Raw genomic sequence first — 13,406 nt, 5'->3', positions numbered from 1 at the left:
CGGGCTGCTGGTTATAAGGTAGCACAGGTGATGTGTGTGGAACATGAAAAAAATTATGCATTTTCTTACATCTACACTTGTACTGTTTCTGCAATGTTCTTTTCACTTAAAGGAAAAAAAGCCTTTGGCAATAAATCTGAAGAATTTCCTGAAATATTTTTGCTTGTTAAGATATCTGTGGTGCAATTTAACCCCACATCTAGAGACACTAGTTTATGTATAAAGTCTGAGTCTTTGCTTTCCAATAAGATGAGCACACTGAAGGCCCTGCTGCCTGGTAAACTAATAAACCCTGCTGGATTTCTGCAGAATCTTAGGAACAGAGACAGTCTAACAGACTGGAGGTTAGACCTAAACAAAAAGGAGAACTCTTGTCATCTGCTGGCGCTAGTCAGAGGACTTGACTGAATTTGTTCCCAGAGTACTTTTGTTCACAGTCAAACACTGCATAGAGCTGGAAACAGTCTTTTAATTGAAAGATTTTTTTTTTCTGCAGCTCCAGAACATGTCAAAGTGCACTTGGAGATCTTTAAAATAACACTGATTACAGGAAAATGTTTGTGCTGAGGAGAAACAGCTTTTCCATTGACCAACCTAGACAATTCTATGTTGCTGGGCTGTTTTTGTTTTGCAGGGTGGAAAAATACCACTCAGGAGAGGAGCTCGAAGACTCTTGTGGTGGTATTCCTGGGGTTTGGACCCATGACCCCAATGGTCATGTCAGATTTCAGACCACTTGCTTTTACAAAAGAAAAAAAAAATGCACAAAGCCCTGAATGATGACATAAAATGGCTTTGTGGTCTCCCTTGTGTTGCACACATAGCAGAAGAGAATCCTTTTGTTTCTCAGGCTCAAGAGTGTCCCTGTTTATTTTTTTTCTTCTCCACTTTCCCTTGAATTGCTTCCATTATGAGAGCAATTGCTGCCTTTTCTTTTTATAGGCTGCTCTACTAACAGTTTATTCAGTTCATTAGCACAATTGCTGCTTTTTGGGTTCCTGCTTTCCAAAGAAATTATCTCATCCCTCTGCAGATGTCTGTAATGTAAATCATCAGAACAAGGCCGGCTATACCCCCATCATGCTTGCTGCGCTTGCAGCTGTGGAAGCGGAGAAGGACATGAGGATAGTGGAGGAACTGTTCAGCTGTGGGGATGTGAATGCTAAAGCCAGCCAGGTCAGTCAAACAACACCATTCCCACTCCTGTGGCTTTTTATCTTTCCTTCCACACTCCCATCCCTGCTCCCTCAGTTCAGCTTTAGCACTCGTTCACTCCCACCCTCTGCGGTCTTTGAAGTTTGTGTATATGGTTTTGATTGCTATATACAAAATGGAGCCGTGGAAGAACAGTTGAACCTCAGGTCTGGACCATTTCTAAAAATGAAGACTGAATATTACATGAAAGAACCATTACTGAATTTTAGGAGGCATTTACAAATTCTGTACCATTTAGTTCCTTCCAAGGAACTCCAGATGTCTGGAAATAGATCCAGTATCTTCCTTTAATTTAATAAACAGCTATGTGAATGTGGGATATATTATACATAAAAGGTATTTAAGGAACAGCAAGCAGAGCCTTGCGAGTGCTGTATAAAATAACGGTCTTCCTCTCCCCGCCCTTCCCCAAAAGAAGCACGGTGCCAAAAAAAGAAGTGTGCATGCTTGGCTGCTGATTGTCTTTGTGGTGATTTAGGTTTTCCTCTTCTTTCCACACAGGCTGGTCAGACTGCGCTGATGCTGGCTGTGAGTCACGGGCGGATAGACATGGTTAAAGCTTTACTGGCCTGTGGTGCGGACGTCAATATCCAGGACGACGAGGGCTCTACAGCTCTGATGTGTGCTAGTGAACACGGACATGTAGAGATCGTCAAACTTCTGCTGGCTCAGCCTGGGTGTAATGGCACCCTGGAGGACAATGTGAGTTGCCTTTCCAGATAGTGCTTCTCCACTCTGGAATGTTTTTCTAATTTTTTTGATGCAGTGGAGAGCTGCTGAAAGCTACTGATGTGAATCTCTGACTCACAGCGTCAAAGTACCGAATGCATGTTTCCTCTGCTTAGTAATAGCAAGTGCTGTGGTTATTTGGCTAGTATCTCTGCTTTTCTAACAGACCTAGCCAGAAGCTATTTTTGTGGTTATCTGTAGGTGTGCAGTGACCAGAAGAGATAAACTGTTTGCTAGCTCATGGTAAAACATCTTCCCTTCTCACATTCCTTCCCCTTTCCCGGGATTCTTCCAGTTTTCAGTTAGGACCTTATTGGGTGACTTAACGGCCTTTCTGTGTTGATTTCTGTGTCCATGGCAAACATCAGCCCTACAGTTCTCCTCACAGGATGTTCACACACTATCTGCTCCTTGACTTTTGAGAGTACAGGTTTGGTCTCAGTCATGAAGCTACGTTGTCCTGACAATAGGCAGATACAGGCTGTCACTTCAGTGCCAAGTGAGACACTTGCATATTTCTTGTTTGCAAGGATCATTGCAGCCTACACTGTCAGCAGACAGTTTGATCTGTAGACTTCTCAAACTTGAAAATGTTAACTTAGCTGGTTTCTTGCCAGTACTGTGTTCTCGTTACCACCACCACTTCTTGGGTACGTTTGCTGTTCTTCTTACTGCTTTCACATACTGGTGACTGAAATGGAGCCCAGGTTTGGGATTTGGGAGGGCAGTGGGTGGTTATTTGTTGAAGCTGTGGCAGACAGGCAGAGACATTATTTCTGTTCACCCACTCACCTGCTGCAGGAGCTGGCTCAGTTGCCCGATGGTGCCAGTGGTGTGTAACAGCTGGCGTGAGGGGAAAATGTTGAGAAGACCTCAGAGGAACAAACCCTTGTGGGGCCGATCTAGGTTACTGCAGCCTGGATGCTGTTAGTACTATTAACCACCAAGTCAGTAATTGAAGTCTTCAAGGAGACACAACCCTTAACTATTTGATACCGTTTTTTGATATTGTTTCCCAAGCACAGCTTGTCTGCTGCTCACTCATTTTATAATGGATTTGTCTGTGCTGAGAGATTACGAGATTTTTGGTGTTATCCTAGCTATTCTGAATGTGACAGTGATGCTTTTCCAGTCAGCATGGTCAGTAGTAAGCTAAGCTTCATACTCCTACTGATGCGTGCCACTGACAGTGATTCAGCATCTCTCTTTAAGAACTTGGCTTTTCCTGCTGTTGACTGTGGAGTTTTTGTTGTTCATTTGTAGTCCATTGTATTGCACTGTAGTGGACAGCTTGTCTAGCTCCCTGCCTCCTCAGGACAATTAAGATTTATGTATAATCTTTCACTGTAGTCTTATAAGAAGACTTTCCACTTGGATGCTGTCCATCATGTCCCATACTGGAAAATGGATTTACAGTTTCCCTAAACTGGTGCTGACCTCTCTTACACTAGTGCTACGGCAGCAGCTGGAAAACATGCTCCATGCAGAGAGCTAACATAAGAAGCGATCCCTATGAGAAGACATATCAAATAGTGGCATTATCGTGGAAAATTCTGTGCACAAGAGCCAAAAGCCAGGCAGTGGACCAGCAAGCCACTGTAAGATTTGTGCCAAGATTGTAACTGCCTGCCTTGTAATTTAGACACCATTGGAGAGCAGGAGGTCATAGCCATGTGAGGCACCGATTTCAGGAAGGCAAGGAAGCAAGGAAGGCAGAATTGGGGATGTGTCAGCTTTGTACAAGTGTGTCCCTCTGACAGCTGAGAGGTTCATATCACAGGTTGTCTGACATCTGCTTCTTCCTGGACCAAACATGGTCTAAAGGGAAAACAGCAGGTTAATACATTACCCTTTAGGCAAAAGCAGTCTTTGCTTCTAGCAGCCTCAACAATTATGGTCTCTGAAAGCAGTATCTTCTGAGAAATGGAGGTGACAGTATTTGACCATCTGGTTGTAGTTAAGACTTCCATCAAGGAGCATTTGGAATTATGAATCAAACCACTCTTAGTGTTAATGGGAGCTATAACACAACAATTATCATTATAACACAGCAATTATCATGATATTTGATTAGCATTTATTCCTCCCTTATCTTACCTTCCACTCCTCACTGACGTTGTAGTTTCTCTCAGACAGACCAATCTTCTGAAATCACTGGTCTTACATAGCACTACATGTAACATTATTGTGGTAATGGCATGCTCATTCTTCCTTGGCAATAATCGAGACTCCTCATTGAGAGAAATTATGAGGCCTCTGACAATTGGTCTGCTGCATAAAACAGCAGTGTAAGGCTTATTGTCACTTAATTATAATAAAAGAAGTGAAACAAGACTCTAAATAAGCCCAACTGTCTGTCTGAGCAGTGGGGCCTCCGCTTCATAACTTTCCGTCTCAGTGGGCTGAGGTCTGTTAATGCACACAAGCACTAATTCTCTTATTTCTTCCTTTCTCCTCTCAGGATGGCAGCACAGCACTTTCAATAGCCCTGGAAGCTGGACATAAGGACATAGCGGTTCTCCTTTATGCCCATGTCAACTTTTCCAAAACCCAGTCACCGGTTAGTACACAACCTCCTGCAGTTTACATTTTAACTTGCTGCTCCTGAATGTAATAGTAAAACATAAAAAAAATTATACTGCCACCCCCAGCAGCTGTACAGCTGTACAGCACATGAATTTTCAAGTTTATTCACAGGATAATTTTTATGCTGTTAAGTGGAATGCGCATTTTAAACACAGGTTGTCCACAGAAGGCTGAACTCTGGCTAAAGGATACCTCCTCCCTTTTATCTGGGGGTGAAGATAGCACGCTAGCAAGGTTCACTGACTGGCTAGTGTGCAGAGGTGCTGTTGCATCATTGTAATGCTAATTATTGACCTGGTCACCAAAACACAGCTGTTTCTGGAGTTACAGCTGTCCTAGGTGTTCTGGCAAATATCTACCTCCGAGCTCCGACTCACCCTCCTGATAAACTGCTGCTAAATGTTTCATTGTCTAAACAACATGCACTCTCAGTTATAGGCTGTATGACAGTTGGCACTGTTCTTCCTAAAATGAAAAAAAAAAAAAAAAAAAGAAAGAAAGATTAATCTGTGCAATTAAAGGCAAGGGATTGAACAGACTGCATGTGAGTGCTATGTTCTCATTCGTCTGGCTGGAATAATTTCCCTTTGATTAATTGTTCTTTCCTCTTTTCCAGGGCACTCCTAGGCTTAGCAGAAAGACATCTCCTGGTCCCACCCACAGAGCCACATTTGAGTAGTAGTGCATGAATATCTGTAAAATTCTCTACGCCATCTTTAAGCTGCTAAATGTTACTGTTTTACTGAGACAGATACTGAATGTAATTGTCTTGTGCCTGAACTCACCAGCAAAGTGAAAGCAGAGATCTAGTGCTAAAGATAGAAAACTGTAAACTTGAAGCAAGCATGTAGTTAAGTAGTGCTCAGTTGAGAACCTTAGCCAGAACTGTTCTTTTGCTCACTTGCTCGTCTTTCTGTACACTGGCATACATCCTATTTTTCTTTGCTATAGATTATCCTTTCCTATGTCATGTGCAGCCTCAGACGTCGAAAGCTATCCATACAAGGGTGTCCCAGCGGCCTGTTTTTAATCACTCTAAAACATATTTACTGTGCCTAGACTTTATCACAGTAAACTTGTCATAAATTTCATTCCAATGTGATTTTGGTGTTTTTAATTACTTTGACATACAGAAGTTGCAGTTGCTTATATAGTCAGCTCCGTGGATCTTGAGCTGGTGGGTGAGCGGGTAGGTATTGGGGATAGAGCCTTGTGTCAGGTCTGAAGTTCACTAAATAAGTTGTTGCTAATTGGGGATAATGTATAACTTTTTATATGAAAGATACTAGTATCTATAAAATTAACTCGCACAGTATTTTCAACATTTTATATTCCTTAATAATTAAAAACTACATGAAGAATTAAATGTCCTGTTACCATATTTTTATTAACTGTGTCAGTCTATAAGCTCCATACATGTTTATTGGAGAGTAAAATTAGAGGTACCAGCTGTATATTCCCCTTGAGTGGAATTGAGCGTAGTTCTCGGTGCATATTTATGGAATGCTATTACCTTGTCACATTCACTTTAGTCATGTGTATTGAAATGTTTGAAGTGCCTTAGACTCTTGCCATATTTTCAGAATAAAATTTCATTATGCTGTTTTACTCCTCTCCTGTTTTACCTGTGATTTGTCATCATCCAGATATGCTGCAAATTACAACTGGCAGAGGCAAAACAGGACAGATTGGTAAGTCAAGGCAAGGAGGACTGGGTAGCTCAACCCTTGGAGGTTCCTGAGGCGAACAGCATCTGTTCCAAAACTACCTTTTTCCTGCTGATTGGCAGAGTAAAAAACTTTGCCCACGATGATCTGCCTTCGCTGGTCTTGTGCTTGCTGCAAAGGTTGGACCCTTTGCTGTTTGGGAGAGAAGTGGCTTCTCTGTGGCCTTGTGCAGCGTCACGGGGGGGGTCACCAAAGGATGATGTTCAAGCAGTTTGACCTAGCTCTCTGCAAAGTAGTTACCAACTGAAATAAAAGCCTTCGAGCTTTATCTTCCAAACAATCCTGGCAGCTTGTTGAAGGGGACGCTTCTTAGATGGCACTGTACAAGTCCTAAGCTAGTGTCTCCCTATCCTTGTCAGTTCGGACCTAGCTGATGAGACAGAGAAACATGCTTCAATGACTTTCTTCAAGGGACCTGTACACTTCTGTGCCTCTTTGTCCTTCCTCGTTCCCTCCCTAAGTCCTCATCAAACAGCTTTTCCCACCTAGTCCCTTGGCCTACGTGAACTTGGCAGCTTGCAGTGCATGAAGTTTCTGTGAGCTCTGTCAGGTACTGTGTGATACCAGCACCAGGGAGTGTCCCCTAGACAAAGGGCGGGTGAAGTCTCTCTGTTGGGGGGACACATGTCTTCACATAGCAGTTCCAAAAAATGCCCCCTTTACCTTGAAGTCAGTCAGTTTTTACTATTGCACACCTTTTCTTCTCCACCTTTGCTTGGCATCTAATTTTGCGTGGGTACTGTCTCATCTGAGTCCTACCTGCTAGACAAAGAGGTATGTCACCAACTTGCTAAATTACTGTGAAAATAAGGTGACACCAGACTGATGGCAAACGGCAGCAGCAGCTGTAAAATTTTAAAGAGAAGCAAAGGCCCCTCACTTTGCCAGCTGTGCCCTGTGGACCAGGGAGCTGGGCTGTGCCCTACATGTGCATCCACCTGATGACCTGAGACTTGGTCACATGCAGTGCATGACACCAGCACCGGCTTCCCAATAAATTCCTTGTTCATTTAGGAGCCATGTGGGTTTCTCATTCAGCAGAATTAGCCAAGTTGGATCTCCCAACCTTGGGCATGGCAAAGAGTGGCTTTTCCTTCATTTTCAGATTTGTTGGTCTGCTACCTCTTGCCACAGTTCCAACAACTGTCTGGAAAGCAAAGTCAAGATAATCTGTTCTTGTCTTTATGAGTTTAAAACACACGCAGTGCTGGAGTTACTCAAATCAAGCTGATGAAGTGGAAAAAAAAGGATGAGTGCTTTAATCTCTCTTCAAAACTTGTTCTATTTTTACAGAAAATCCAGTTTACATAGTTATACATGCTTGCCTGTATCTAATTGATTAAATTCTTGTTTAGTGGAGAAACACTATAATGCCAAGACCGAATTTGGACCAGAGATGTGTTTATACTTTCAGTTTTACCAAGAATATAATTTTTATTTAGCACTGATTTAACCAAAACCAGTCTAGTGCTTCCTTAAGGAAGTTAGTAATCATACCTTTAACTCTGGCTTATATCTCATGACAGTGGTTTTAGGTAGTCCTGCAGGGAGCAGGGAGTTGTACTTGATGACCCTTACGGGTCCCTTCCAACTTGAGATATTCTGTGATTCTGTGACAGCAGTTTTAAAGCCTGTAGATTATGCTCCAAAGTCTGACTTTTTGTTAAAAGAGTGTGCTGAGCTGCCTGATAATGTCTTCTTCAGTAGTGCCACTGTATTGCTGTAGGAGATGCCTTAATTAGAAACATGTTTAATAGACCCTCGCCCCCAAAATCATTTTTTAAACAATGATTTTTGTTGCTGCACTGCTGCCTTGCTACTGTGCTTGATTTGCATACATGTGTATTTGTACATACTGTAGCCTGAGGCTAAATAAAAATTTTGAAACGCCTGTGAATTGAGCTTTTCAGAGCAGAGGGCCATGACTGTTATTTTCTGGGTTGGCTTAGGTCGCTGACTCTCTCTCCACAAATCAATGGAGTCCTGGGTGCCGTCGAAGTCCTGGCTGTGCAACTGTTGTAGAAAGGTTTAAAAAAAATGGGCCAGTGGCTTAGGTGACTAATGACACGGGGAGAGTCACCAAATGTACTTTAATTTTTATTTTTTTTTTTTTTAACCTGGAAAAAAAAGTATAGGAAAAGGAATGTGGAAATAAACATTCCTTCCTTTTTTTCTTCGCTCCCCTCCCCCCTTCCTGTAGGGAATTGATACCAGAAACCAACACATTAGGGGTTAAAATTTTCTAAGTGATTGCATTGCTTTCTAATGGCCTTGACTGGCAGGAGTCTGGGGAGGAATCTGAGCTTCCAACAGCATGCAAGAGTCAGGTTATGCAACTCAGAGTTCCTGGATTTATTTAGGTGCTGTTTTCCTGGTAAGCAAAAGGGTTGACCCAGGATTGGCCTCCTAGAGCTTTAGAACATGTTAGATGAAGTTATGGACTTAGCATTTCTGTGCAATGTTCAGTTTCTTCCCGAAAGCTCATTTTCTTGCATTAAAATGCCTTGTAAGGCAAAGTGCCCCCAATTTTAGCTGTGTGGTGAAGTAGGCCATTGTGGTGTGCCATGTCAGGAAGATTGCCAAAAACAACCGAAAGTTTGCATGTGTTCATGGATATAGGTGAAAAGTACAGAATAAACTGACTATTTTACCCAAGTCAGTGAATGTCATTTCTGGCCTGAAATCCTTTTAGGAGAGACTTAACGGATTTAGCAGTTAAAAAAAAAAAAAAAAGAAAGAATAATTACTTCCCTTAGCATTTTTTTCTCTTGGATGGCCCTCCTGTCTCCAAGAGGTTGACACCTGAAGCAGTTCACACTGTGAAAGTCAGGCTCTTCCCCAGGAAATAGTTAAGAGATTCCCAAAAGTGTTTGTATCCACCAGTGTCCTCTGCACGCCAAGTTTAATTCCACCTGCTAACGCTGGATAGCATTTATCACAGGTGCTGGGATTAAGGGGTTTACCATATATACCAGCTCGGAACTGAGCTCCCTCTACACGTTCTCCCTGGCATTTGTTTTTCAGTTCAGATCAGATAATGATTGACTCTCGGTCTATCCAAGCATGATGTTATCATCACCTTTGAACTCCGACTGTCAGTGAATATATAAAGGCTCTGGCACTTTTTCGAGACTGTAAAATAGGTCACTGTCTTTTTGCAGTTATACTGTCGTACATTAAGTGAAGCTGCCACTTATAATGACCCTAAGACATAAGAGGCAAGAGTTACCAAGTTTTAAAATGATGGAAATTAGCCAACACAATATTGATCTAAATACAATGACTGAAGAAGGCATTTTTGCAAGATGTATTTTCAGAGGGTTTATCTTCTTGATACAGCTGGAAGAACTCAAGTTATTCTAGAAATAGCTTTTATGTCTGCTTCTCCTGGTGTCTCATACTTTTGTGCTGAGAAGTCTGGCTGCTCTGGGTCCAGTTCAGCCGTGGTGTGAATAATGCAAGCCTTGGCATCGATCCCTGACACACAGGACCGGCTCTGTTTGCTGGGATGGAAGTGACCCAAAGGCTACAGACATCCTCCTGCCTTTGAAAAGCAGCAGCAGAGCTGGCCAAAACAGCGTTCATGCTTACTGCAGCTGTGAGCAGCTCTCTTCAGTGGGCTCTGTGTCTGCGTGCGGGTCTGTAGACTTCATCCCTTCCTGCTCTTGTGCCTGCGTCCAGGTCCATCGAATGAAAGCTTAACTACAAGCATTTCCCCGCTATAAACAGAGGCTTTCAGTTGTTCAGTCCGCATGGGGACGCTTGGGCCTGCCTCCAAAGAACCCCTGAGAGCCTGACGTGGGACAAGGGACAGAGGTAGGAGGTCAAGGAACAATGTTGGAAAACATGCGAGGAGGATTTTAACACTCTTAGAAATGTCCACAATGAGATTAGAGGAAAGCGGTACCCAGATTCACATTTGTTTCCTATTTCAGTTGGGAACCGTGGAAGTATTAGCCTTCACTATTCACGGCCTAATGCAATGGCTAGGGAAGCCAGTTAAAAAATTCCTGCCAGTTTCACTTCATGTTGGCTATTGTGTCTCGCTGCATGCACACGCTGAACAGAAGTGCCTGGATAGAGCTGAGCTACCTGGCTGCTGTCTTTTCCCATCAGTTGCTCCACTTTCTGTTTGGTTGGTATGACATCGTGCAAAATATCAGTACCTCTTCTCTTCTCAATGCGTACCACTGGACAGCAAAGTGCTGTTAAGGAGCTGCCGAACTACGTGCTACCTGCAAGAATATTTGGGAACCTCTGTATAAGATACCACACAGGAAATACTACAACAATTTTTTTTTTTTTTCAAAGATGATTGTAACAATTTCTTACAAGTTGTTTGTAAAATGACACGTCTTTTTCCTGCCAGATTTTTAGGCAATCGGAACAAGGCACATGAGTAAATCATGCTAGAAGTAGTACTGCCTTTCGGCTGTATGTATATGTTGGTCAATATACCAGACAGTTCTTTATTATAGATGATTAATTAATTCAGAGCCTCAAAACCTCTGTTGTAAGTATTCTGCTTCTTTAATGGTATGGACTTTCTGCTTTTCCTGCTAAAAGAAAGGCATGTTTCCTCGCACCCATCCCATGCATGATCCCTGAAGAGATCTCAGGACTGAGACAATCATCAGGGAAAATGGGAGCTTTCAGGCAGCTGGTACCTGCTGTGAGCACTTCGGCTGGGGCCTTAAAGGCGCTGGCGAGGGCCATGGGCGAGAAGCTTGAAGGACCGTTATTTTTCCCCCTATCATTTTACCCAGCTGCATTTTGCTTGTTTGCCTTGTGCCACTCGCTGAGTGGTAGCCTTTCTGCTAGGCCACTTCTCACTGGGAACCACGTCTGTGCATTTTCTGTTTGGGTAGCCAACACAGCCAGCACCAGCAAAGACAAATTGCCTTTTAAATAATTCTTGCTATACAAAACTGCCCTTCAACGACCTCTACAGTAGAGACCTGCAAATAAGGGCATCATTATACTCTTAAACAGAGTATTATTAAATACATTCAGCCATGAATAGCAGAAGTCAATCTCTGTGTCCTCTAAACACCACTACAGGCATTTGCAGGATTATTACTTGGATAACATAAGGGCTAACATTTTTTCAAAGCAGTGCGCATGCTTTTGTATGATCTGTAAATGCTGATCTGAATGGAAGTAGCAAAAAGGTATTTCTAGGAGATATACTGGTATTTTTTTCTTCAGCTTTTCACTTAATGGCTTTAGCCACTGTTGCAGAAACAGCCGTTGCTGCATTCTCCTGACAAGGTTTGACTAGCTGCAGTTGAAAGGATGGGTAACACTCCCCAGCAATACTGTCCTTCCTCACTCAGCTACATTAACTTCACCGAGATGAAGACATACCATTTTTTTTTGCATGTCATGGCGAAGTTGCAGATTATTAAAGATCCTTCTCTACTTCCTGGCCATGGTATCACACCTTTCTTTGAGGCATGAAAAGCCACCTGCTGTCTCTGGCAGTCATCCTGCAATGCCCCTGCATTGCTCTGGGGCATTTTCTGGGACTAGAAGAGCAACTTTTCTCCAGTCCCTGGGGTGAGTGAGACTCAGAGCCAGCCATTTACAACCCCATGGTACTGGAGAGGTGTGAGCAGGCAGGGGCTGGCCCAGGAAATGCCTCCCTCTCCACTGTGCACTCGTTCTTGCAAATTTATCATGAGAATTTTCCAGTCCAACCACATATATCTGCTCAGAGGCCCTTTATTGTGGTGGTTTAATCTGCATCACTAGGCTAGCAGGAGGAGCAAGGAGCATGTTAATGCCTTCTGCAGTGGATGCTGATTTGGGTGGAATGCGAGCAGAACAGCTGTACAGACCAGCTGTACAAAGAGATTGAGAGAGATTAGAAATACAGGCTGATAATAACATGAGGTTTGGTTTAGGAAAATCAGACTGAAACAACTGAGGAAAAATAATAAAAGTTTGTGGGAGTAAACGAAAGTTAGAAATTTGTAATGTAAGAGAACTTGCCAGAGAGTGAATTAAACAAGAGTTGGCAGTGCAATAAGACCAAAAATGGACCAGCGCTGGCAATGTAATGAGAGCAAAAAAATGAGCAGTGCATTTTTTTTTGTCCGCTTCAGATGGATCAGAGAGGCACCTGACCTTAAAGATGCAATGCAACTTGATCCTATTCATGGTCAGTGTGTCCGCAGGGAGACAGCTCCAAAGGCTGCCACCATCAACCTGACAAACAACAGTTGCCGACGATTTGGAAGCTGAAAATAAGCAGTAAGTTTAAAAGGACACTTTTGTTTTGACAAATCCTGAAAATAACGAATTTAATACAGTCCGGAGTATGTGACTGTTGAGATAATGAACTGTACAGATGATTTGCAAAGGGGCAGTAAAGCAGAGATATAGCTGAAGGTGAGAAAGTTTTTCAGGTTCGTTCTGCAAAAAAACAGGTTTTAGTTCTTGGGAAGCCTGGGTGAGTTTTTAAACGAATATGAGCTTGTTACCACCTCTGGCTGTAGTGTCACAAAATAATTTGCCTATTCTGGCTTTGGTACAACAACTCCTTTGGCCAGAATTGGGTCAAGAATTGGAGACAAAGGAGACACACGTAGCTATATGAAAAGTGGTTAAGTATGTGTGTGAGTTTCTGAAAACACACTACAGGTAAGACTGTAAATCCCTGTTTTAAGCTGTGTGAACAAAATCATCCAGCGCCTTCCTGCCGTGGCCCATGGAGCTGCCGGAGCACCCAGCTCACCCCCTCAGGGTGCTGGTTGTCCTTCACCCCCTCCTTCCCCCGGCCCCAGCCTCCCCGGTCACTTCTCTGCGGAGCCGGGAGACCCCTACAGACAGGATAAATCCCACATGGCTGCAGAGGAAGCACGCAGAGGAAAAGAACCAGACTGTGACACAGCAGTTAGCTACTGGGTTTTGGTTTGGGTTTTTGGGGGAGGTCATTTTGTTTTCGTTTGGGGTTTTGGTTGTTGGGCTTTTTTTAGTATTCTGGTATTCATTTTCTTCCTCTTTTAATAACCCCATTTCAACTGCTGACATTTTAGGGCAGGGTATGGTACAATCCAACATATGCAGCTCTTGGCCTTAGATAGTTATTTTCTCTAACTAGCAACTTCAAATTAGTAGCCCACTGCTTTCAGCACTAGTTTTCTG

The 13,406-nt window shown here is 43.0% G+C and overlaps 1 protein-coding gene across 1 annotated transcript in view; it reads left to right on the top strand.

The window, feature by feature from the left end:
- Positions 1–6,137, top strand: part of KANK1 (KN motif and ankyrin repeat domains 1) — a 30,838-nt gene extending 24,701 nt beyond the window's left edge. Inside the window, exons 8-11 of the mRNA XM_074165884.1 lie at positions 1,034–1,176; positions 1,717–1,917; positions 4,406–4,504; positions 5,147–6,137. Of these exons, the coding sequence (XP_074021985.1) occupies positions 1,034–1,176; positions 1,717–1,917; positions 4,406–4,504; positions 5,147–5,209 (506 nt within the window). The 3' untranslated portion in view covers positions 5,210–6,137. The remainder of the gene's footprint in view (positions 1–1,033; positions 1,177–1,716; positions 1,918–4,405; positions 4,505–5,146) is intronic.
- Positions 6,138–13,406: the final 7,269 nt, after the last annotated feature.

This window comes from Numenius arquata, chromosome Z, assembly GCF_964106895.1.
Source record: "Numenius arquata chromosome Z, bNumArq3.hap1.1, whole genome shotgun sequence".
Taxonomy (NCBI): domain Eukaryota; kingdom Metazoa; phylum Chordata; class Aves; order Charadriiformes; family Scolopacidae; genus Numenius; species Numenius arquata.
The sequence above is the reverse complement of the archived record's forward strand: the minus strand, read 5'-3'. Positions and strand labels throughout refer to the sequence as shown.